The 27,103-nt window shown below is 35.6% G+C and overlaps 1 protein-coding gene across 3 annotated transcripts in view; it reads right to left on the bottom strand.

Annotated features, from left to right (window-relative positions):
- The window catches only part of RIT2 (Ras like without CAAX 2), a 386,580-nt gene that overhangs the window by 291,829 nt on the left and 67,648 nt on the right, over window positions 1–27,103 (bottom strand). For 2 of the 3 annotated variants that reach the window (XM_059138698.1, XM_059138696.1), the window contains exons 2-3: window positions 19,107–19,163; window positions 13,705–13,855 (exon numbers count right to left, since the gene is read on the bottom strand). In XM_059138698.1, the coding sequence (XP_058994681.1) occupies window positions 13,705–13,855; window positions 19,107–19,121 (166 nt within the window). In that variant the 5' untranslated portion in view covers window positions 19,122–19,163. The remainder of the gene's footprint in view (window positions 1–13,704; window positions 13,856–19,106; window positions 19,164–27,103) is intronic. The other variant, XM_059138697.1, reaches the window with a different exon arrangement.

Raw genomic sequence — 27,103 nt, 5'->3', positions numbered from 1 at the left:
AGGGTTCCCTGATCAAGCAGGGAACCTGCTTCTCCCTCTGCCTGCCTCTCCCCTGGCTTATGTGTCCGTGCATCCTATCTGGTAAATAAATAGAATCTTTAAAAAAAATTTTAAAATGTGTTTTATGTGTAATATATACAGTATTCTTACAATACATATTTTGTAGGTTTTGGAGTTTTTTTTATTTCTAATTTGTTATTTTTGTTATTTCTAGGCTATGTGCTTTACCTGCAGTTCTCAAACTGTTACAAATCTCCAAAAAAAAATTTGACTTATTAGAAAAAAACACCCATACAAATGGACTCATGCTATTCAGATGCACATTATTCAAGGGTCAATTGCACTTTTGTTTTAATAGACGTCATCAATATTTTGACATTAAGTCAAAGACCAAGTTATACATGGTAAGATATTAGGGTCAGAAGAGCTTGCTGCGATCTCCGATATTACTCCAGTGGCTATTCTGAAGTCTGCTTAACTCAGTCCCATAACCTTGGGTAGCATTAAAAAGAGTAGAGGGCACCTGGGTGGCTCAGTCATTAAGCATCTGCCTTCTGCTCGGGTCATGATCTCGGGATCCTGGGATTGAGCCCCGTATGGGGCTCCCTGCTCTGCGGGAAGCCTGCTTCTCCCTCTCCCACTCCCCCTGCTTGTGTTCCCTCTCTCACTGTCTCTGTCAAATAAATAAATAAATAAGAGTAGAACTGTGAGCAACACCAGTTGTGGAAGTGTTAATATTAAAATTTAACGTTCTTTGGCGCTCATCTCATTGCTTTTATATATGGTGTGACCCTGAAGTATAAATTACTGGGGACTGAGTGTTATTCTGTAAAGGTCAAGACTATTTGTTTAAAATTTACTGGATTGCCAAGCAGTGGAAAAATACCTTATTGCCTTTTCTTTTTTTCTTTGCTTCTATAAATCAAAATTAGTGTTTTTCAAATGGAAAAGTAATATCTGTATGTGACCTCTCCTGAGATGCATTCTAAACTCAAATTGATGTACAAGAGAGTAGTCTTACTTAAAATATAGTACCAATCATTTATTTTGGGAGATTTGTGTATCATGTTTCTGAGCATACAAGAAGAAAAATAAATTCAGATTTCAGTTAAACTGATGGAAACACAAATGGCTGTAACTTTATTCTAGTATTTCTTTTCCCCCCAACTCTTGACTTTTTGGTTTTACTTTTTATACTCCATGTTAAGGATAATTAAGCATAATGTATGTTTTTATATAGATAAGAACATATTTACAGGGTATGATTATAGAGATTATTTTATTTTTAAATCAAGACTTTTGATGGTTTATTAATTCATATACTATGTTGACTTAGGACTTACCATACCCCTATGTTTGGATAAGGTAGATATGTATTAACCATATTTTGTAATTGAAGAGATTTTGGACCCAAAAGATTAAGTAACCTGCTCAAAACAGATAATTTGGGGAGGAAAAAAGAATACATCACAGAAAGGTGCTACAAATTTATCAAAACTGATTTTATAAATATTTTAGTTCCTCTATCACATAAATTCCAATGGGACTTGGTAGTAAGCCATATGATAGAGAAAAGTCATTAGCATAACTTTTGTATATAAATGCAATTTTCCAAACCAATCACCTAAAGTTTTTCCAGATGTCCGATTCCCGTTGAAAGTGAACATTTGTATGCACATGTGAGTACACTGTACAATAATCCTGTTTTCCAAGATTACAACATCATTAAAATGGTGGCTATTCTAAGTAAGAATTTTGAAGGAAACATGTGAGTCACTGATTCTGGTACTTTTGTTTACAAACTATTACTCTGCTATGATCAATCAGTTGTTTTAAGAGCAAATTGAACATGTGATATATCTCGTGTGCATGTGTGCAATGAATATAGGTATGTGTCATTTTCACTTTTCCTGGGGGGATTTAGTGATATTATAGTGTCTGGGGACCAGGACTAAGAATTACTACTCTCGCAATTTGATTCCCAGTGGGGAGAATGTTAAACTTTCATTATCCACTGACAAAGTTTATTGCTCCCAGTCCTTGTAGATGAGCTCAGGAGAAGAAAATACAACTCTAACAGAAGAACATGCAATCATTTGGGGCCAAGACAGCAGGGATATTTGTTATACTGCCAATTTTTTAAAGACATTCCTGTAATATAACTGCTTTGTTTTGCATTATATGGACCCCAAGCATTGGGGGTTTTTTGGGCTCATTAGGTCTTTCATGGCTAGGACTTTAGTACTACAACAGTGACTATCAGTATGATCTGTTTATTACTCCACTGAAGTTTCTGGTACCTAATGCAATGGTTTAGGAAACTAGGTAAGTGCAGCACAACTGTGGATGCGTAAAGGAAAAAGTACATGGACTTTGACAAGGGATCCAAGATATCTCTTTTGAATACCTTTCATATATAGGGGGTTTTTTGGTTTAAGTTTCATTAGCTCTGGCCAGATATATGAAGTGCTGCCATAATTGAGTCATTAAGCTTCTCTTGTGGACTAAAGAGATCTAAATGGAGTCCGCAAGTACAAATATAATTTCTTCAATGTTCCATTACTGGGCAAGGCTCTGGGATTTCAAAGGCAAAGGTGATCATGAAATTAATGGTTACATTCATGAAAACATGGTATCTCATGGTGAAGGGATGGGGAACAACTTACCCCTGAAGAGGTGATACTTGCATGTGTTAACTAAAAAAACTGACAATTGGGGTAAATGTGGAGGTCCAGCCAGGCATAACATCTTAATCACCTCATTCACTTTGTGAAGGACTATGCATGGAAGAAAGACACTGGATTTAGTACAAATAGGTAGTAGTATTTAAAGGCAAAGAGAAAGGGGAGAGAGTGAAACCCAAGAAGGCTTAAAAGGTTAACAAAGAGTAGCCCACCTACAGATTATAAGGATTAATTCTCCTAATTGCCAAGAAGAGTCATTAGGATAAACTAAATGTTAGAGTCTCCCCAAATTCAGATGTTGAAACCCTAAACCCCAATGTGATGGTATTTAGAAGTATTTAATTGTTTTTTGGAGGTAATAGGTATGAGGGTATATCCTTCATGAAGGGCATCAGTGCCCTTGTTAGAAGGGCTAGCTCTCTTTCTACAATGTGAGGACACAGCAAAAAATGGCTACCTATAAACCAGGAAGAAAGCATTTACCAAGAAACTGACTATACTGGCATCTCAGATGCCCAGATTCCAGAAATGTGTCTATTATTTAAAGCCACCTAGTTGGTGATAATTTGTTCTAGCAGCCCAAAGTGACTAATACAGTTATTGAGGAATCTTCAGAAGAAGGGCATGTATATGTATATACATGTATATGTATCTGTATTGTGGGAATGTATATGAAGTTATTGTGGGAATGTATATGAAGTTATGATCAGATTTGAAGATTTTATGGTGGAAACCTTTATTCCTGATTTAAACATTTAGAAATCTAGTTTTAAGAATTATAATCCCTAACTTTGCAGAGAAAGAGACACTGAGTGGATTAAAATGAGTAATACTTAAAATGAGTAATACTTGAAAAGGCAGGAAAAGTGAGAATGAAAGCAAAGGAAAAAAAAACAGTGAATAGAAAACAAAATAGGGCAGCAGGAATGTATCTAAATATACCACTAAATTCAGAAAAGTGAATGGACCAGAATATTCTATTAAAAAGTGAAAACTCTCATAGAAACTAGATATATAAATAGCAATAGAACATTTGGGAATCTATACAGGTTCATACCAAAGAAGCAAAAATTAATTTTTATAGCTATATGCAATAACAAGTATGAATTTCACAGAAAATGTTGACTGTTAAGAAGCTTGATGAAATTGGACCATTTCCTTACACCACACACAAAAATAGACTCAAAATGGATGAAGGACCTCAATGTACGAAAGGAATCCATCAAAATCCTTGAGGAGAACACGGGCAGCAACCTCTTCGACCTCTGCCGCAGCAACATCTTCCTAGGAACAACGCAAAAGGCAAGGGAAGCAAGGGAAAAAATGAACTACTGGGATTTCATCAAGATCAAAAGCTTTTGCACAGCAAAGGAAACAGTTAACAAAATCAAAAAACAACTGACAGAATGGGAGAAGATATTTGCAAACGACATATCAGATAAAGCACTAGTGTCCAGAATCTATAAAGAACTTAGCAAACTCAACACCCAAAGAACAAATAATCCAATCAAGAAATGGGCAGAAGACATGAACAGACATTTCTGCAAAGAAGACATCCAGATGGCGAACAGACACATGAAAAAGTGCTCCATATCACTCGGCATCAAGGAAATACAAATCAAAACCACAATGAGATATCACCTCACACCAGTCAGAATGGCTAAAATCAACAAGTCAGGAAATGACAGATGCTGGCGAGGATGCGGAGAAAGGGGAACCCTCCTACACTGTTGGTGGGAATGCAAGCTGGTGCAGCCACTCTGGAAAACAGCATGGAGGTTCCTCAAAATGTTGAAAATAGAACTGCCCTATGACCCAGCAATTGCACTATTGGGTATTTACCCTAAAGATACAAATGTAGTGATCCAAAGGGACACATGCACCCGAATGTTTATAGCAGCAATGTCCACAATAGCCAAACTATGGAAAGAACCTAGATGTCCATCAACAGATGAATGGATCAAGAAGATGTGGTATATATACACAATGGAATACTATGCAGCCATCAAAAGAAATGAAATCTTGCCATTTGCAACAACGTGGATGGAACTAGAGCGTATCATGCTTAGCGAAATAAGTCAAGCAGAGAAAGACAACTATCATATGATCTCCCTGATATGAGGAAGTGGTGATGCAACATGGAGGCTTAAATGGGTAGAAGAATAAATGAAACAAGATGGGATTGGGAGGGAGACAAACCATAAGTGACTCTTAATCTCACAAAACAAACTGAGGGTTGCCGGGGGGAGGGGGTTGGGGAGAAGGGGGTGGGATTATGGACATTGGGGAGGGTATGTGATTTGGTGAGTGCTGTGAAGTGTGTAAACCTGGTGATTCACAGACCTGGGGATAAAAATATATGTTTATAAAAAATATATGTTTATAAAAAATAAAAAATTTAAAAAAAAAAAAAAAAAAAAAAAAGAAGCTTGATGCAAAATAACACAGAGTATACAATTCCATTTGTGGAAGTGTTACAAAATGGTCAAAATCAAGTCAAGTATTTGGGGTATTTGCTTGTATTCAAGACTTGAGAAAACGAAGGACAAATTTTAGGTTCTAGAGAGGGAAGTTATTGGAAGTGGAATGATGGCATTTCCGAAATGCTAACTGTATGCCATCTTAGCTCTGTGGGACATATGAGTGGCTACTGTGTGATAAATGAGTGATTGGGGCTTTGTGTGTAGGTTATGCTTTGAATTGAAAAAAAAAAGTGTCAAGTTACTGAAAATAATGATATATTTTATTCATTTGTCCAAAAGTGAAAAATGTATTTGAAGTATTGGGCAAGCTATTAAATTTAAGAACCGACATACACCATCATGGGATTTAATATGCCTGCTCCAAGCGTAATTTTGTAATTTTCTTTAAAATGTAAAATTCATATACCTTATGACCTAGCAATTTCTATAAATGAGTATGTAGGCTACAGAAACACATGTGTGCCCAAGGAAGGGGTTTATTGCATTATTGTTTATATAGGAGAGAAATTAGAAATAAGTTGTCTATCTTTAGAAAGTGGCTAAAAATTTTCCCTTAGAAATAACTATAATTTTATCATCCATAATTGTGTATCAAAAAAACTATGATGGGGAGCACCTGGGTGGCTCAATGGGTTAAAGCCTCCGCCTTCAGCTCATGTCATGATCCCAGGGTGCTGGGATCGAGCCCCGCATCGGGCTCTCTGCTCACCAGGAAGCCTGCTTCCTTCTCTCTCTACCTGCCTCTCTGCCTACTTGTGATCTCTGTCTGTCAAATATATAAGTAAAATCTTAAAAAAAAAAAAAAAAAGACTATGATGGGGCACCTGGGTGGCTGAGTTGGTTAAACACCTGCCTTCACCCAGGGTCTTGGGATCAAGTCCCACATTGGGCTCCTTGCTCAGCAGGGAGCCTGCTTCTCCCTCTGCATGCAGCCCCCCTTGCTTGTGCTCTCTCACAAATATAATCTTGAAAAAATATATAAAGATGAAAAGACCTAAAAAGCAATATTGTATCTTTTCTTTAAATCTGCAATTACTGAAGGCATAGCAAGTTTCCTCACCAATGCTAATCATTATCTCTGGAGTCAAGGGGATATTCCAAGTGGATGGTTAAAATTTTATGTAATATATATATATATATATATATAATATAATATACATATATATAATAGAGAAAGAATATATAGATAATGTAAAATAAACTAATACAGATATATGCTGTTATACAATTACAAATTTTCCCCCTTTTATTTTAGCTACAGGGTGGGGATAAAGAAAGGCTGGAGTGTGGGCTGAATGGATACAGTGCCTGCACGGAGAAAGCAGTTACAGTAATTTGAGAGAGGAGCTGTAGACTTAATGATAGTGAAAATACGCTAGCTCACTGATAATACGGCTATGAGGAGTAAGAAGAGGCGAGGAGGACTACTCCTAGTTTTGGAGTTTGAATGACTAAATGGATAGCAGTGTCATTCACAAACATAAAACACTGCAAGAACAATTTTGATAGAGGACAGACCATGAGTTTAACCTGAAAAAGGTCAAAATTAAGATATATCAGGACATCCCAATAGAAAGGTCAAGCTAGCAGTTGTATGTGCAGGTCTAGAGGTCAGGAAATAAATTTGGATATATATATATATATATATATATATATATATATATAGAGAGAGAGAGAGAGAGAGAGAGAGAGAGACAGAGAGAGACAGATTGAAAAAATATATATAGATATATAGATATCTATATATATATTTTGGATATCCAAATGTGGACATCAGAGACATATTAATACTAATAAATACCATGATAATGGGTGAGATGGTCTAGGAAGGAGCTTTCAAAAGCAGCAGAGCATTGCCTGAAAATAAGAACCAGAAGATTAAGACGTTGAAGAAAACTGAAGTTTCCCAAGGTCATCATCAACAGCTTTGGTACTCCTTAGAAGATGAGTAAACAGATGACCAAATGTTTTTTGGATTTAGAGCATGATTAGGACTTGGTGTTTCCCCCACCCCAGGCAAATATTAGTTGTCAAAGCAGGTTAAAGTAGCTTGAAGAGCTAATAGGAATTTACAAAGTGGAAACAGCTAGCATAGTCAGGTCTCAAAAGGGTGATAGCAAAGAGGACAAAGGAGAAGTTCACTGGAAATATACAACTTAAAAAATTAACATAGATGGGAGAATATGTGGAAGTGTCAGGTGACTGTGCCACTGACCACATGCTGGTTATCGGAGCCCTTGCCTTTCTTAGTCTATTGTGCTCCACATACCCATTGCTGAGCAGTTTTCTTTAGTTAACTTAATTCTGATAAAAGGAAGTTTCACTATTCCTAGATGCAGGACATATAGGACCTTAGAAAAAGAAACATGGATTTTATTTTATTTTTTTAAGTACTACTATCTAGCTTCTAAATAAAAACAATGAGCATTTTTTTTTAAAATACATGGAATATTCAGATAGCCAAGAAAGCATATGAGGAGTCACCTTCCCTTATGGCAGGCTGGATTCTAACTCTTAACAACTTGGCAAATATGTGGGAGCTTCATAGAATGTATGTCTGGAAAATTGATTCCGGTCATTTCACATAACCAGTAAGACAAAGAAGTTAAAATCGTCCATTATAAAAACAATTGCTTCCATTGGTGTGGTACCTTATATTTTCAAATTGATTTTCCACATAGCTAATTTTTGCTTCAAAACAGGTGTTTCTTTTTTAAAGAAAAGTCTGTAAAATAATGTCTGCCACTAAGAAAACAAAGACTCACTTTGAAATAGGACTAATCTGGTCTCTGTGCTTCTGACATCTTGTCTAGTCCTTTCCCAGCAAACAGTTTCTATCTGTCCAGGACCTACTGTGACATGAAGTTATCAAAGAAGGTTGTGTTTTTTCCCCTTAGATCAGTCTCACTCTCACACACACACACATACACATACACAGCTTAAATTGCTGAGTCAGGGAAACATTCCATGTTAAAAGAGTTAGTATCTTTGTCCTAGTGAGGGTGCACACTATGAGGCAGCCTTTAATCAGAGAAAATTGTAGAACATGAATAGATGTAGAACATGTTCGACCTGATATTCTACATGAATCCAACAAACCAAGGATTTCTAAAGGTCTCTCGCCATGTCCTCATTTCATGCTGAGTAAATACATGCTAATATGGACACCTCCAATGTGAAATGTCAAAGTGTTGACCTCTTTATTTCCAGGAATCAGCTTAACATAGTAGTTAAAATTACACTAGTTAAATTAAAAGCCTCAAGTAGAATCAGCCATGGCTAGTAATAAAGATTCTCTTTGAAGAGAGCATAAATTGGGAGACAACAGTTTAAACATTGTAACTTTGGGGTCAAATGTAAGTTTGACTTCTAGTTTTACAAATCTCTAAACACAACACTAAAACATTGGAAATACCTACCAAGAGGTAGACTACATTTCTGAAAGTTTTTCTGAGAGTATTTTACACTTGCCATCTTTTTGGTTTTTAATTGCCATGAATTGGGAGAGAGAAGATTGAGTTGTGTTAGCTCTTCTAAGATGCTTAAAATAATTTTTTCAATCACAAGTTGCTACCATCAGCCATCAGTCAATTTTTAGGTTATACCAATAGGAGTATTTTTTTTTCTTTTTTTAAAGATTCCTTTTATTTACTTGAAAGAGAGCCAAAGAGCAGGGGGGAGGGGCAGAAGGAAAGAGAGAGGGAGAAGCAGACTTCCTGATGAGCTGGGAGACAAGGGACCCTGGGATCATGACCTAAGCCAAAGGCAGATGCTTAGCTGACTGAGCCAACCAGGTACCCCTTTAATATTATAATTGCTTATGGAAGTGTGCTTATTAGGAGCTAACAATACTAATGAGGTCCTTAAAAATAAACTTCTGGGGGGCACCTGGGTGGCTCAGTGGGTTAAGCCTCTGCCTTTGGCCCAGGTCATGATCTCAGGGTCCTGGGATTGAGCCCCATATCGGGCTCTCTGCTCAGCAGGGAGTCTGCTTCCCCCTCTCTCTCTGCCTACTTGTGATCTCTCTCACTCTCTCTCTCTCTTTCTCTCTCAAATAAATAAAATCTTTAAAGAAAATTAAAAAAAAAACACTCTGGAAAAAAGACAGAATTAATACAGGTCACTTGATTTCATACTAAGTTTCCACTTCATATAAGCATGGAGTAAGCAAAAGAAATATTGAGAGGTGTTTCTGTTATAGGCACATGATTTTCCTCAAGAATATCTAGATGTACACGAATGACAGAATTAATGCGGGTCTCATTGCTTAGGTTGACCACAGATCATTTTCATCAGATGACTATAGTCATCACAGGTGGTTAACTAGAAGTTTCCGTGGTTAGAGTACTATTTCACAACTGTATCGATAGTAATAAGAACACTGTTGTTACATAACATAATTATGGACTAGATTTGGGGCCAACGAGTTCTGTATTTGTCTATTTTAAAAGCCTCTGCCTCCCCTTTTCCTCCCCATCTCTTCCCCTTCAGTCTCAAGCAATTTGGGGCAGTTTTAGTTATCTCCTGGAGTGTTTATATTTCAGCCAGGATGATTTTTACTTCTTAAAGGAACAGATAAAAGAATGCAAGTTTCGTGCTTTTTCTTTTTTTCCTCCTAGAAGAGAAAGATGGCAAAGTAACCAGAATGACAATTTATTAACTTACAGTGATGTTACTATCACTGACTGGAATTACTCAAAGCAAGTATGATTATGGACATTTTTCCTGTGGCCAAACTACATAAAGGAGAACAAATGATAATTACAAATTCCTGATTCAATTTGCCATGTAAAATCTCAATCAAAAAAACTAGATATGAGCAGCATATCATCTCCATGACGGCTATCTTACTTACATGGAAATGTAAAAGTTGCCTGTTAGGCATTGAATCTGTCTGAAGGGAGTTAATAGAACTGGAAGTTTAATGATGTCAGGCTAAGAACAAGGGAACACATCCACCAGGACCGTATTGGTTTTGCGCTGTAGCTTATGGTACCTCCTTCTTGGTTCCAGAGTAGACTAAACTGGGATCATTCCTGGAAATAATTGAAATAAGCACCAAGTCTTAGGGTCACTCCACTATCCAGGAGAAGAGGATGAGCCAAAGCCAAGCCAAGATTCAGAGAAGCTGCCAGAGTAGTTCGAGGAAAACCAAAAGTAGATGTCAGGTGAAAAAAAAAAAAAGTAGATGAAATCTGAGAGTGGTCAAGCATATCAAATGCTGCTGGTAGATCAAAATGGATAGAATGAAAATCAACCATGGGATTAGCCCCTATAGAGTCAAAGTGACCTTGATAAAAGCAATTTCAGTGGAGTGATAGGATTGAGAAACTGGCAAGAGTTGATTGAATAAAATAAGAGAAGGGGAATTAGAACTGGTGGTACAAACAACTCTTTGAGGGACTTTCCAGCCAAGGCAGTGGGAAAATGAGGCAGAAAGTGGTGGAGAAAAGATCAGTCAATAATTTAATTATTTTTTATAGTTAGGATGCATGAAATAGCAACATGTTTTTAGGATGGTCAGAAATGCTCCATAAAAGAGAAAAAAAAAAAAAGTTTGGGCAGGATTCTTCAGCAGAAAGGGAGAATGGGATCTACTGACTGGAAAGTGTGGTACTGGCTTGCTTATACAGAAGTATGGAGAGTTCATCTGAGTAATAGTTAAGTAATAAAATTAGTAGGAGGACCAAGTATGGGTGTGGAGAGCTGGGTAGCTTTGGGAGATTCTTCAGGATAAGATTCTTTGGAAATTTATCTTCTGACTGAATTTATCTTCTGACTGAAAAATTGAAAATCTTCAATTTTTCTCAGTGAAGAAACAAGCAAGATCATTGGGAGAGTGCGAAGAGGGGAGAAGTTACTGGTCTATCACCAGGAGTGAGAGAATGAATAGACAATGGCCTGGATACATTTGCTGGGCATAATTCAAAGCCCATTTGAGATAATACACTTAAAGTGAGAGGAGGGACCGTGGTCATGCTCAGTTGACCCAATGCAGTCTCAGAACAAACAAATATTGGGATTTGGCTTGGGTGGTGCTTAGCTTACTACATCCAACATGAGAGAAGCAAGAGATCTGAAATTCTGTGATTATGGAATATAATTTAGGCAAGAGGGAAAAAGAGGACACCAAGGGCACTCACACATTCTCTAATTCGACAATTATTATGAGCATTCCCTGTAAACCATGCGCTGTGTTAGGTCCCGTATGAACAAGGCAGACATGGTCCCTACCACCACTCAGCCTACATCCCACATGGAGAGACAGACAAAAAATAGCATTTTTAAATGCAGAATTTGATAAATATTATTAAGGAGAAAATCCACATGTTGATGTTGAAAATAAATCTGTGTGTTACACATACAGTTGGCTGTGTGTGGGTTTATGTGTTGAGCAGTTAATTCAGGTAAGGTGGGCAAAGAAGACCTCTCTGGGGAAGTGATAGGCAAGTAGAGACCTAAAGGATGAAAAGGAACTTGCTAGGTGAAAAGCAGAGGAAAGATGTTCAAGGTAGACAACAGCATATTGGCAAAAGCTGAGAAGCCAGGAAGAATTTTCTTGGAATATTTCAGGAACTGAAGGAAGACTGTTGTGGCTGGAACACAGTGAAGAAGAGGGTGTCACAGGATGAATGGAAAGAAAATCAGGGGCCAGTGTGAAGGCAGAATTCAGTTTCTAATCTATCTGAGTCCATAGTAATTTCCTTACTATTCTAACATGTTTGGCACTCCAGGGTTACTAATAAATGTAATTCTTCAATTTCCGTTTTTTTAAGCCTTAATTTCCTTCAAGAATTATACTTGGGCACTTATGCTATCTGGTAATAATACTCCCATCCCCTTTTCCAAATTCCATGCTATCCCTTCAGTGCTGCTCTGTAGACCATAGCTTTGTGGTTTGCTCACTAGAATAAATGGACACATTAATCTAGGCTAATGTAAAAATGACTCCTAATGGTTCTGGGCATTACAACTCCCCTGAGCATTTACATTTTAACAGGGATTTTCTAGTGACACAAAGAAGTGACTCTGTTAGTGCACATTTTAGACACTGAGCTGACCATTTCAGTGTGATCTGAACACACTCTTTCTTTCTTTGAAATCCTCAGCTTAGAAATTTTTATTAGAGATACTGAGAAATACATACTTAATGTGATACCTTTCTCCTACGCCAGTCTGATCACATTGATAGTTTTCATGTTCATACATTGTGGTGTGAGCACAATCATTAGAGGTGGTGCTGCCCAAGATGACCTGTCCATATCATTGATGTACTTGACCACCTAGGTGAAACTCTTGTTTTTTTTGTTTTGTTTTGTTTTTTAATTTCCTAAATCATTCAGGAAGACGTACATCTCTGTATGACATTTTATTCTTTTCTTGTAGAGCTTGTTACAGTCCTTACCAAATGTTCGAAAGAATATAAATCTTTCAGAGGAGTGTATTATGCAATAGTCACGGCCTGTAAATGAAATTGGAGGTCTAAAATACCAAGAGAGGAAAAACAATCACAGCTGAGTCAATTACAAAAGGATGTGTTCCTTGAAGATAGGATAAGTGAGTATACCTGGAAACTTGTTGGTCATATGAATTTCTGCACACTATGAGAACTAAATAAATGTATGGACAGGTAGATTAATAAAGTGATAACTGATTCCTGGGTGGTTGCTTTCCTTCTGCAGGAAAAGAAATCCAATGAAACAATTGGGTAGGTACTTAATGTCAGTTGCCTCTAATCAAATTGTGTGCTCTACTTACACAATAACCTTAAGTCATCTTAATGCAATGAGGGAAAAAAAAAGGATAATTTGACTCTGGATAAAGAGATCTGATCAACTCTTATAGATAATGAAATAAAATTGGGCAGGGAAGCTCAATGAAGAATGCATTTCTGCTTATTTTTGTGCACCATTTACCCCCATGCCTTGTAAAATGCCTAAATCATGGTAGCTACCCAAAAAATATTTGTTAATAAATTAACATTGAATGGAGAGGAAGAAGAGGAGAAAGAGTAAAGAGAGAAAGCAGAAGAAATGATAATTAACATTAGCATAGTGCTTTTAATTTTTCAAAGAAATTTTCTTCTGGCAACCATTTTACGTCGAGAAATAACCATTAACATACATTTGAATTTCTAGTAAAGACACTAATGCATTTTCGATTAACTATTAGTCTAATTGCTCCCTAGGACTCTAAAGTAGAAAAATAAAAAATGATTAATGCTTTTCTAGAAGTGTATTCATTCATCCATTTTTTATTCAATAAATATTTATTGAGCATCTACTACATGTCTGGCATTCTACTAACATCTGAGGAAACATTAGTGAATAATGTATTGAAGTTCCTATCTTTTCACACCTTAACTAAACAAATAATTATAAAAAGTTATTTAATTATTTATCAATAAATGATACTAAGGTGATAGTCAAGGTTATGAATGTATGTATATAGTTAGAAGATATTTTATTTTGGGTAATCAAAGGGGTTCTCTTGAGGAAGCAATATTTAAGCTGAAACTTGACCAGTGTATGACTTACCCAGGCAGAGATGGAGAGTGGTGAGGTAAACAGAATTCATGGTTAAAATATATGCATAAGTGTTCCAAGGTAGAAAGCGGCTTGGGAAGTTTGTTAATTTAAAATAAGTAGGTGTGGTTGAAACCCCAAAAGGAGGTGGAGTGTGACAAGTCTGTAAGCAACAGAAGTAAGATCATGAGAATCTTTATGCTTAGAATTTTATTCTTCATCCTATCATAATTGACAATACTGGAAACTATTAAGAAGAGCAAATTTGGGGGCGCCGGGGTGGCTCAGTGGATTAGGCCACTGCCTTCGGCTCAGGTCATGATCTCAGGGTTCTGGGATTGAGCCCCGCGTGGGGCTCTCTGCTCAGCAGGGAGCCTGCTCACCCCTCTCTCTCTCTGCCTGCCTCTCTGTCTACTGTGATCTCTCTCTGTCAAATAAATAAATAAAATCTTAAAAAAAGAAAAAAAAAGAAGAGCAAATTTGTGTTTTTGAAGATGTTTTTGGATTCTGTGTAAAAAAAACAATGGAAGAGCAAGTCTAAGTTGGACATGGAGTGTAGCTTAGAATAAGAAGGCAGCAGAAGTTATGGAGAGATGGTAACAGGTTCAAGATATTTTTAGGAGGCAGCAACAACAGAGTTCAGTGAATGACTAATATAGACAAGTTGAGATAGGTATCAAGGATTCCTGTTGGGTTTTTGGCATGAGATCCTCATGGATCTCATGGGCTTACTATTATAAATAATCCTGAAGGAAGTAAAAGTCTACTAAGGATAATCAGTTACTAGCTACAGTTGGGGCATGTTTACTTTTATCTTCCTTAGAGCTATCTAAATGTAAAATGGGCTTACTATTATAAATAATCCTGAAGGAAGTAAAAGTCTACTAAGGATAATCCGTTACTAGCTACAGTTGGGGCATGTTTACTTTTATCTTCCTTAGAGCTATCTAAATGTAAAATTTCAGCGGCCTGTCAATAGTATTTATTTTTAATCTCAGGCAAGAGCACAAAACTGTAGGTATTTAAAGCTTTGATCAGTCGTACAAGATCTTTAAAGACCTGATCCCTGAAAATCTACCTCCCTCTTGCTGCTCTGCACATTATATCATTTATTTCATCTTTAGGACTTCTGGTTCCAGACATCCCCCATCTCAGTCATATGCTGTACTGTCTTTCTTGGGTATTTTTTGCTATTCTGGGAATGTCTGTTCTTCCTTCCTCTTCAATTGCCTAAATCCTATGCACTCTTCAAAACTCAGTATGGAGAAGAGTTGCTCTACATGTATTCAGGTCAGGTGAGATATGCCCACATTGTTCTTCTTCTGCACCTTGTGATTTTCTATTTCATGAACTCTGTGCATGATCTTGTTTGCTGATTTATCTTCTCCACCTAACTGGGAGGGCTTTGGAAGCACAGCTTGTGTTTTTATCTCTATCTATCCATGTAGAGCATGGTACCTGGCACAGAACAGGTGCTAAATATATATATATATATGATCATATATATCATATATATGATAAAATTTTAGAGGCTTACAGAGAAGGAGGCCAAAACAATAGTCTTTGAAGACAGTGAGAGATAATTGCTAATTATGTAAATGACCTGATCAAAGTTATGATAGACAGAACACAAATCCTTCATGGTTTAGAATTTTCCATCCAGTATCAAATGTCTTATTCAGAGCAATAAGCAATATCTGGCAACTATTTGATACTATATCTTGTTTCCATCTTCCATAAGTTGCCAAGTGAAGTTACCTGGTTTTCTCTGCTCATATGTTTGCCTTTATTTGATTATCGATAAAAGCATGAATGGAAACAATTCTCAACATATAAATATATCAATAAATAATTTGGATTAAATACACAGTCCATAAATGAGAACCTGATATTTACGCTTTTGGTTTTGAGGAAAGGAACACCATATTCTATTTCAGAAAAAAAATCAACAACTTGATATCTAATTGATACAATATTAAAATTATATATATAGTAAGGTTTTTAATTTTGAACAAGTAACAATAAAATTTATTTATTTATTTATTTTAAGAGATTTTATTTCTTTATTTGACAGAGAAAGAGGCAAGAGAGAACATAAGCAGGGGAAGTAGGAATGCAAGAAACAGGTCTGCAGCTGAGCAGGGAGCCAGTGTCAGACTCAGTCCCAGGACCCTGAGATCATGACCTGAGCCGAAGGTAGACATTTAATTACTGAGCCATCCAGACACCCCAAATAATAAGAAATTTAAATGACATGGCAAAACAAACCATCCTGGGTCATTTTCTCAGATATCTCAAGTCTTTGAGAAATCCAGACTTCTCTGAAAATTTTCTTCAAAGAATCCTGAATTTTAGAATGGACAATAGGAAACCCAAGCAGGCTTTTAAAACACATAGGAAACTGTGATCCAAATCACAGTGAATATAACTTTAAGACAGTATGAACTTCCTCTCCATCCTTTGAAAACCCCTCAGTGCTTTGCTTCTTTTTAATAGTAATAACTGACTTCATAGGTAGCATGAATATTTGTGTATTTGTCTGAATTCTTCTTGAGTTGAAAATTCCTTAAGGGCTTGAACTGTGCTATATTAATCTTTTCTTTCTAGAGGAGAAGCCGATCGCTTGGCAAAGAATAGGCATTTACATTTTTTTTTGCGATTGAATTACATACAATGGTTATCTCTAATGATTTACTGCTAATTAAAAAATAACATGTGTGTTTATTACAAAGGGTTGAACATCAGGACTTTGGTCAAAATGTTTCTTCTTATTATTCCATAATTACTTTACTATGGAAAAAATCAAACCATACTTAATGTCTAATGCTTCGAGATACTCATTTTCAAGATTAAATTAAAGCTTCAATTTATCCATATTTGGCACCTAATTAAATTAAATTAAGGAACTTAATTTAATTTTTGAGTGAGGGCTTCTCATGAAAGAATAGAATCAATACCTTTCAATATCCTATTCAAAGGTATCTTCTGTGAATTTGCAGGTGCTAGACCCATTGGTTACTGACATTGAAAATTTTGTCAGTTAGTAAGGAAAGCAATTACTCCCTTGGGTAGAACATCCATTGGTACCAGATACTATCCCTGATTTTTGTCAGTAAAAAAGGGAATCTAAACTTTCAGAATTGATGTAAATTTCAAAGATAAATAATTTTAAGATGAACATAAGGAAGAAAATAAAACCAGGCAAATTCTTCAAACATTTCAGAGAAAAACTCTTCAAAAACCCCAGTCAGTAGAATGACAAACAAACCTACACAGAATTGAAAAAATATTCATTTCCTATATAAATTGTGAAATAAGTATCCTTGATAGGCATATTCCTTTCTAATTTATATGATTTTCAAAATGGAGTAATATGGGGCATCTGGGTGGCTCAGTCGTTAAGTGTCTGCCTTCAGCTCAGGTTATGATCCCGGAGTCCTGGGATCCAGCCCTGCATTGGGCTCTGTGCTGGGCTGGAAGCCTGCTTCTCCCTCTTCCACACCCCTAGCTTGTGTTCCCTCTCTCACTGTCTCTCATTCTGTCAAATAAATAAACAAATCTTTAAAAAAAATGTAGTACTACAAATTTCCTCTTGAGGAGTCATTAAATCAGCTAGACTGAGTTATAGCTACATAGCTTGAGCAGATGAAAAGTAAATTATTGAGACTTTTACCTTCCTCAAACAGGATACCAATGCAAAATTACTAACCAATATTTTCATTAAAGAAGACAAGAAATGAAATGATGGGAAAATCGAGTTGATAGTAATCAAGTGCTCTGTGTCTCCACTTTCAAACTTCTTCCTCTAAACCTTTTTTATTTATAACCAGATAAAGGTATGATTTTAGCTGTCTGTTAGTACAGAATGTCCAGTTAGCTTAATTTCAAATGATGGATGTACTTCATGGAAATCTAAAGAAATCATTATCATATTCTTCTCATTTTTTCCTCTTGAAAGAGCCATTTATAATTTATTCACATATATTGCCCTATTCAAGCCATTAGATGGGAGAGGTTGGTGAGCAAGGTAGCTTTTTCAAACATGAAGCCATATAAAATTTAAACAATGATGAAAAATAATGAACAAGAGTGAATTTGTGATAGCATATATGATATATTGTACTGTTGAATTTTCCAAGATAAAAGAGTCGGAGCTTTTCCCTAGAGATTTCTCCTCTTCTGTAATTCAGAGTGGGTTATGCAAAGTCATCAGCATTCCAGGAGCAAGATATTTGGCAAATGGATTTAGATAATTGCTTCTAAAACTTTACAAAGTGATTATTTTCTCTTCAGAAACAAAACTCAACTTCTTGAGGAAGTGCTTTCTGATTAACAATGCATAAATTTCCTGCATTGAAATCTTACTAATTGGTTCAACTCTTAAAGAAGTCTGGCTGAATCGTGGGACATTTCAAAATGGGTACATTTCACTCATTTCAGCACAGGTTTTCAGGCAAATATCCTATACCATACAAGATAACATTTTATATACATAGTAGGACCTTGAATTAAAATCGCCTGATGAGCAAAATAAGAATTAGAGAATCATACCTGTTGGAAGTGATGGTAGGCGATTCTCAGACAAAGGGAATAGAGCGTAAGGAATGAGGTGTGTAGTCAAAATTGTTCACTGTCCAGGCAATGAGGCAACCAGGAGAGGTTCAGAACTATGTGTTTCCCTCAATGATAATTTGTTTCTAGGCAAGAGGTGCTATAGCAGACTCTGAGAGTTTCCAATTGATCCTTCAGAGTAGCTCTTTGCAGGGGTAAAGCAATGTTAAAGACATCTTTTCTGCTTTGATAGAGGAAGAAAACTTGTTCCCAACTGCAGGGGTTTCACATTTAGTACAATATAAAGAAAATTGTATAGGAAGAATGAAGCATGGCTGGATTTTTGGCTCTAACAATACTTCGACTCTTTGAATCTGTTTCCTCATCTACCAGATGAGAATAGCGAACAAATTTTATCTATATCTAAATTCTTTTCCAAATGCACCATTAACAAGGTTAACTAATTCTGCCATAGAAGATCCAGACACTGGATCCAGACACTGAGTGAACAAATGACCAAATAAGCATACAATCACATCATTTATATTATCCAGAGCAGAGCTTTTCAAATACAGGTAGATATCCATTAGTGGATCCTGAAATCAATTTAATGTATTCCAAACATCATTTATCAGGAAGAAATAGAGTAGAATGGAAAATACGAGAGTGCACAAGAAGTAAGGACAAATATTGTCGCTTGAAGCTTGTGTTGTGGTGGCTTATATATTCTATATTTATGTGTATGTGTACTCCGTCATAGTAAAATATATTTCTTATTCTCTGTAGACATCAATAGTATTTGTCAGCCACTTATTTAGAGTGCCTTTTTAATGGGTTAAAGGAGAAAAGAGGCTTATACTCACCAATAGTGGGGTCATGATAATCAGGAAACTGGTGACTAATAAACTGCATTGTCATTGCTGAAAAAAAAATAAATTCAATTTAATAAAAATTCATTGATTCACCCATAAGTTATTCTCCAATGTAGTCCATCGGTCTTTTAATAAGATCTAGTGACTTACTTCTCAGAGTGACTAACTTAACTATGCAACATGAACCACCAAATGTTGGAGAAAGTTCTAGGGGAGAAAAAGTGTTATATAGAAGGAAAATAATGTCAGATATTTCTCTGGAATAAATATGTCAAAAATTTTGGTGTATTTTAATAAAAATTACATTGTAGTGAAAATAAGAAGTCTTAACATAATGAGAATATAAAGTAGCTATAGGATCCTTCTTGGTTTGTTTTGGTGTAACGGTTGGTATTGGTTGAGAAGAACTTTTCACTAAAGGTCCTATACATATTCTGGGAATTACTTACCTTTTTCATCTTGAAAATAAGGATATAATCTCTGAGGTCTCTATTATTTATTAAGATACATGATTATATGAGTTTTTATCCTTAGTCAGCTTTTTAGTTAAAATTATTTGTTACTTTTATTTCGCCTGATCCATGCTATTTAGGTACCTTTATTAATTTTCATTACTTTTGGGGGGTATTTCCTCCAAATTCTCTGTATTCTTTTCAAATCAATAATTCTATGAGACATTTATAATATTTCTATTATAGTTTCTTCATATAAATCACCATTATTAGGAGACAAATGAAATGCTGAAGTAAGGCAACAAAACTTGCAAAAGGAATTCATGCATAGTATATCTCTTTCTTTTCTCCCTCTGTGTATGTGTGAGTGTGTGTGTTTGGGTGGGTTGGTGGGTGTGTGTGTGAGACAAAGACTCCCTGATCAGACTTTAGTTTGCCTCTCCTGAGTCTTCCTCTCAACTAAAATCTGACCTAGGTCCCTGCCCTTGCTAGACTGGCGTAGTCCAGGGGTAGCAAGAATCCTGCTAAGTCATGTTGGTGGGAATCTCTCATCCTTGTTCTCTCGTCTCCGGGCTGCATTCAGCAGGAATCCCTTGAAGTCTGTTTGGCAAGAATTCCCTTACTCCTGATGGCTCCTGTTAGTAATTTTCCATCTCCCAATGCCCGTCGCACTCCTTGCCTATAAATACCCACTTTTCCTTGTTGAATTTCCTGTTGAGCCCAGTTCTATAATGAATTCTTTTTTACCTTACTGGAAATAAAATCTATTTTAACCTTTTCACTGTCCAGCTCTGGTTTCCTTTAACAATGTGTTCATGCTTCAGCCAATGTTTAAAACAGAGAAGACGGTTAAATTCAAGTCCAACCTTGCCGAGAAATGCAAAGAAACAGAACCTGACCTAGTGAAAAAAGAATTTCTGTTTACACTTTGATAGTGTTTACTTCCTGTCTTTGCATTGACAAGGGAAGCCTCCATATGAAAGTATTACTCAGTTTGACAGTTTAGGGCAAATTTTTGAAATACAAATGAACATTTCTTACAGGGGGCTTTAGGAGTTAGAATATTTCAGGTAAACAAACTGAAAGCAATATGTTTATTAAGTAGATATCAAGGAGAATTTGGAAAACATTGTTCATGAGTTTTGTTTTTTTTTTTAAGATTATATTTATTTATTTGACAGACAGAGATTACACGTAGGCAGAGAGGCAGGCTGAGAGAAAGGAGGAAGCAGGCTCTCCTCTGAGCAGAGAGCCCGAGGCAGGGCTTGATCCCAGGACCCTGAAATCATGACCTGCGCTGAAAGCAGAGGCTTTAATCCACTGAGCCACCCAGGCACCCCTGATTGTGAGTTTTAAAAAGAGCATTCTCCTCTGTTTTTTACTGCCAGCTGGTTTACTTCCAGATAGAGTACAGAGGTTGGAGGCCTGGGCTCCCAGTGAACACTTGGTGTGTCTAGTTAATCGACTGAACTTCAAAGATAGCTCAGACGTGGTAAGTTTAGAACTAAAATGAGGAGATCCTCCACTCTACTCAAGGTGAAGAGTTACACACCTATTCACTATGTGGCAAGACCCTCATATTCATCTTACGATAATCAGTTATCCGGGATAAAATCTTGAAGATGTCGTTGGACATTTCCCCTCTCATATCTTCCATCCAGTCTCCATGAATTTTCATTTTACTTCCAAAATATCTTCCAGATACGTCCTCGTTCTTTCTGGTGTTACTGTAGTTGGAATCTTACATTTTAAATCTCTAATGCCATAGATTCAAAATCGATTTCTCTGTAGCTATTTCCTCTACTTTCCATTAACCTTCATAGTGACACCAGAGTCATCTTTTTTAAAAAAAAAAAAAAAATCTGGTTATTCATATGTCAGCAAGGATTTAGGATAAAGAGTAATGTGGTTCTTCATGGGCCCATTGTATCTCTTCAGGCTTGACTTCCACCACTGTCCAACCAGCTATGCTGTGTTCTCGGACTTATGAAAGGAAGGACTTCCACCTGTGAACATGCCTTTAGCCTGTGTCCTAGCACGGCCTTCACCTTCTCCTTCATTTTTATATCATACTAACAAAGGCTCTCCTTGACCAAAATTTCATCAGGCTCCTCTGAAGCCTCCTTCTAAACCACGTCATGACTTTCAGGCACCCATGCTCATCTCTGCTTTGCCAAGTTTTAGTGGGAGTCCTACTAAGTCAGTTTGGAGAAAATTCTCCATATTTAATATACGATCACCCTTGATATCTGATCAAGTTCCTCAGCTCCAACCCCCAGGATTACTTTGATCTACCTTCAGCAAGAATCCTATTACGTTTATTCAACCAGAATCCCCTTACCCTTTTAGTGATTTTCCATCTACCCACCCCCAACTCTTTCCTTGGCTATACATTTCCACTTGTCCCTGTATTTGGAGTTGAGCCCAGTTCTAGACTGAGGGAGTTCTTTTTACCCTATTGCAGTCTTTCCTGAGTAAAATCTACTTTTACCACTTTACTGCCCAGCTCTGCTTTTCTTAAACAATGTTAATAATATTTCTACTCAAATGTCATACTATTCCATTGACACATTCAAATTGTTCAGCAAACAGGAGCCGGTACATGATAGTCCTAGAAGTCCCCAAAAAGCATTAGAAAACACTGTGTATAACTAGGGTCTGGGTTAATTTCTATAAACCCAGGAAAGAATTCTGAAGGTGAAGAAGTTTGGAACAAATTTAAGGAAGAATATATAAGCATTTTAGGAATTGATAGATGTATTTAATACAACACTTGAGAATCACAAAACCAGTATCAGAAATAAATGAATCAAAGATTTACTTCTTACAAGTATTTATAAGAATACCTAGCATAGATTTAGATGATGACATTTGTGCTTTCATGGAAAGCTGCTGCTTATTGTATAATTGAAAAAGCCCTTCAATTCTCAAATCTTCTGACCTGCCACTGAGACACAACCAAAGAAGAGGGAGCCAGCTGAGCTTTATTCCAGACTTCAAAAGGTAATTTTAGAAAGATTGATTTGTAAAAGTTTCTTTTGTGTTTTACAAAGTGGATGCCTGATGGGATATCTAAGAGCCAGTTCCCCTTTGCGGAGATGATATGTAAAACAAACAGTTTTTGAAAAATCTCTCCTAAATACATGTCAAATTCAATGTTGGAGATAACTAATTTGCTAAATACCTATCGATTGTACTGGGGACTAAATTCTATTTATTTTATGATATATAGGTTTACATACAGATTTACATCCGTCAAGTCTGGGGATTCTCTTTATTTTGCCAAAGAACCATTCTGCCAGAAATTCAATAATAGCTCTCCCTTTCTCTTCAGTGGTTTTATTGTATTGACTTAATAATACCTGAATCCATCAGTTTTTAAGTGTCTAATGAAAGTGAAGGTCTATGTCTCCTTCCCAAAATACAAATTCCTATACACATATGTTCACAATATTGAGAGATATTGTCCTACTAAATAACCATAAATGTCAGTAATCAGTCTTTTGCTTAAAAAGAAGACAACCACAAAAATTGTGATTAAAGAGCATCTGAGAATCCCAACCTCTCAAATCTGCCTCTTCAAAATTCCTAATATTCAGCATAAATATCCATTTCTTACTATGCATTTTTGTTTGTCTGTTTTTTAAGTATCCCTTGAGGAGTAGTATACAAAATTCCTAACCTTCAGTGTGAACCAGTTTGATGGATCAGTTAACAAAATCCATCTGGCAATCATGAACAAATTCTAGTCCGTTTATTCAGGCAGACATAGGAAAGGAGGACAAGATGTTACTAGAAATAAATTTCACGAATATTATCCTAGACTTACTCTGTCTGTGGCTTTCCTGTTCTGTAAAAGATAACAAGAGTCATTTTACAAAATTTTGAAGAGGAGCAATCTCACATTTTCCATACACTTTAGAAGAGCCCTACACCAACAGATTCAGAACATTTTTCACAGTTTACCAAAATAACTGTAGTATTTTAGTAATGAGAGAGGTTTGTTGACCTTTTTTGGGGGCGGGGGAGCGATGTATTGTATATATGTATTTGAGGTAGTTAATAAATGTTCTACAAAGTACTAAAACTCTGGATGATATAAGGATGGGTCTCTTGTATTCAGAGATCCAGTCAGAGTCCAAATCCTTGCCAGTGCACTGTTAGCCGTTCTTGTCTCAGAGACAGTATTACTGAGCTCAACAGTAGGCTGTGGATATTAGCCAGGGATAAGAATGGTGAGGAAGAAATGAGAAGGGATGATGGGAGGCAAGTACAAATATTGGTTGGATTCCATTAGGTATCTTAGAGACCTTGACCCAAATAGATTTGTGTGTATGAATCAGGTAAATACTGATATTGGGCCACAGAATCTCTGTATCAAAGGGAGCCATTAGGGTATTTATTATTTGTTCTTATTCATTTATTTATTTATTTTATTTGTTTATTTATTTGTTATTATTTGTTTTTATGAAGGCTATTGATTTTTGTTTCCTAATTTTCAACTCTCTACCTTCCTAAACTATTTTATTCTTTGATCTATTTTTATCATGACCTTTTAGGAGTTTCTACCATATCATCTACAAATAGAAACAGTTTGCAAGTTTTGTTTCATAAATTTTCTTGTTAATACTCATTGGTTAATTCATCCATCCATGACAGTATTAAATAACAGTGCAGGCAGGGATCATCTTTGATTTTTTTCTTGATCTCAGTGAGAATAACTTATTTTCACAGTATTAATATTGTGCTATATTACATATTTCATCATATTATGGAAATAGTGATTGATTTCTGCTTTCTTAGAATTAGTAAGGAATCAGAGTTATATTTCTTCAAAAGTTTTTTCAGTACAATGTAAATAATCATATGATTTTTCTCCTAAAAACCATTAATGTGATAATATTTTGGGTGGGTTAACTTATTTTAATAGCCATCCAAATATTAAACCAATTTTGCATCCGGGATGCAAATAGACCAAGTCTATTTGGTCATGATGTCTTATTTTTCTTCATGTGGTATTAGAGTCTGCCAGTAAGTTGTTTAGGATTTTTAGGTTATTATCAATAAGTAATGTTTGTTTTCTTTGTTGGGTTACCTTTATCTGGATCAGTATCAATCTTACATTTCCATTATAAAATAATTTGGGAGATTTTCATTCACTTTCTATGCCCCAAAACAGTTAATATAGCATTCGAACTGTATGTTTTTTAAAGGTTTAGTAGAATCTCTCAAGAAATCATCTAGCCAGCTGTCTTTCTAATAGAGGTATTTCCTTGATAAACTTTCTCTATTCTGTGCCTATTTATCTGTTTAAGTTTTCTAACACTCCTGGGGACAGTTTTAGGAAACTTTATTATCCTAAGAACTTATCCATCTAGGTTTTCAGTCTTCTCAAAGAACTGTGCTTTGTGATGTTTTCAATTTCCTTTGTATTAGTAGCAATTTCCACCTTATAATTTTTTGTTTGCTATCTGCATTATTTATTTGCTTAAATTAGTTATTAGTTTGTCTATTTTGTTGATTTTTTCAGAAAATTTTAATGTTTATTCATTGTGATTACTATTATTAATAATGTCCATTGACTCTCTTTAATTTCCTTTGTTGCTTTTGTCTGTATTACTTCCCTGCTGTGTTCTTTGGTTTACTTTTTTTGTTAACTCAGTTCATTTATTTTTATTCTTTTAATTTTGTTGGTAAACTTTTTGTAGATATGAATTATCCTCTGATCTCTACTTTCTATCCCCTACATAGTTTGGTATTACTTTTAGGAAATTTATGATTTTTATTTGTATTTTTCCTTTTCATGTACGAGTTGATAAGTAGAAAACTCTTTTCAATTTCCAGCTGGAGATTTTTTTGCTTATTTTATTTTTAATTTCAGCTTTATTGACTTGTAATCTGAAATTATGACTTCTAATAATTCCACTTTATGTAATTGCTAATATTTTTGGTGTCTTAATATATAATTAATGTGTTTAGTAAAACAAATTATAGTGATAAGAAGGTAGTATTTGATATATGCAACAATAAGATTTACTTTATTATTTTTAACTGTTTTATATTCTTATATTCTGTCCACTGCTCTGTCTTTTGTTAAGAATGGTGTTTATGTTCACAAATTACAGATAATTGTGGTCTTATTTGCTGTATAAGTATTGTTACCAGTAATATCTTTGTTGTGGTTTGAGGTTTTTATTATTAAAGAGAGTCTTTCCTCATCACATATAATTATCTTTGTCTTTTTTGTCTGATACCAACATTGTAATCACTGTTTTATTTTTAATTTGCTTAGTTTATCTTTGCCAAGGCTTTTGCTTTTAAATCATTGTACTTTAAGTGGGTCTACTGTATACTACTGTATACTACATAGTGTTGGATATTGTTCAAGAGCCAATTTGGAAATTGTTTTCTTTTACTAGGCAAGTTTAGTTTATTCACACTAACCTACTCTTATGTTCTTCCATGTTTTTGCATAGCCTGATAGCTCATTTTGTTTTAGCACCAAGTAATTTTCCATTGTCTGGATATACCACAGTTTACTTATTTATTCACCTATTAAAGGACATCTTCATTGCTTCCAAATTTTGGTAATTATGAACAAAGCTACTATAGACATCATTTTCAGATTTTTACATGGCTATAAGTTTTCAACTCCTTTGGGTAGATCCCAAGGAGTATGATTGCTAGATATGTTTATATCAGATGTGTTTGAGTTTTCTAAGAAACTGCCAAACTGTCTTCCAAAGTATCTGTACCACATTGCATTCCCACCAGAAATGAATGCAAGTTCATTTATTTGAACTTTAGCTCTACATCTTTGACAGCATTTGGTATCATCAATATTCTTGATTCCATCATTCTAATTGTTGTCTAGTGGTGCTTTGTTGTTTCAATTCGTATCTCCCTGATGACATACCATGTGGCACATCTTTTTATATGCTTTTCTGCCATATATATTTTTTCTTTAGCAAGGTGTCTGTTAAGGTCTGTAGCCATTTTTTAATCATGTTTTTGTTTGTGTTCCTATTGTTGAATTTTATGAGTTCTTTGTGTATTTTGAATAACAGTCTTTTTTTAGAGAGAGAAAGCACACAAGTGGGGGTTGGAGAGAGGGGTAGAGGGAGAAAGAGAGGAGAATTTTAAACAGACTCCACACCCAGTGTGTAACCCCACACAGGACTCCGTCTCGGGACCCTGAGATCATGACCTGAGCCAAAATTAAGAGTCAGATGTTTAACAGATTGAGCCACCCTGATGCCTCTGAATAAGTCTTTTATCAATGTTTCTTTTGGAAATAGTTTCTCCTAGTCTGTGAATTATCTTCTAATTCTCTTGAAACTGTCTTTGGGAAAGCAGAAGTTTTTAATTTTAATGAAGTCCTGCTTATTATTTTTTCATCGATTATGCAAAGATAGTGTATCTCAAAAGACATTGCCATACCCAATGTCCTGTTTTGTTTTATGTTATCATCTAGGAGATTTCTAAGTCTGCATTTTACATTTAAGTCTATGATTCATTTTGAGTTAATTTTTGACC

This window comes from Mustela lutreola, chromosome 11 (assembly GCF_030435805.1).
Source record: "Mustela lutreola isolate mMusLut2 chromosome 11, mMusLut2.pri, whole genome shotgun sequence".
Taxonomy (NCBI): domain Eukaryota; kingdom Metazoa; phylum Chordata; class Mammalia; order Carnivora; family Mustelidae; genus Mustela; species Mustela lutreola.
This window is presented reverse-complemented; position numbering and strand designations above follow the sequence as displayed.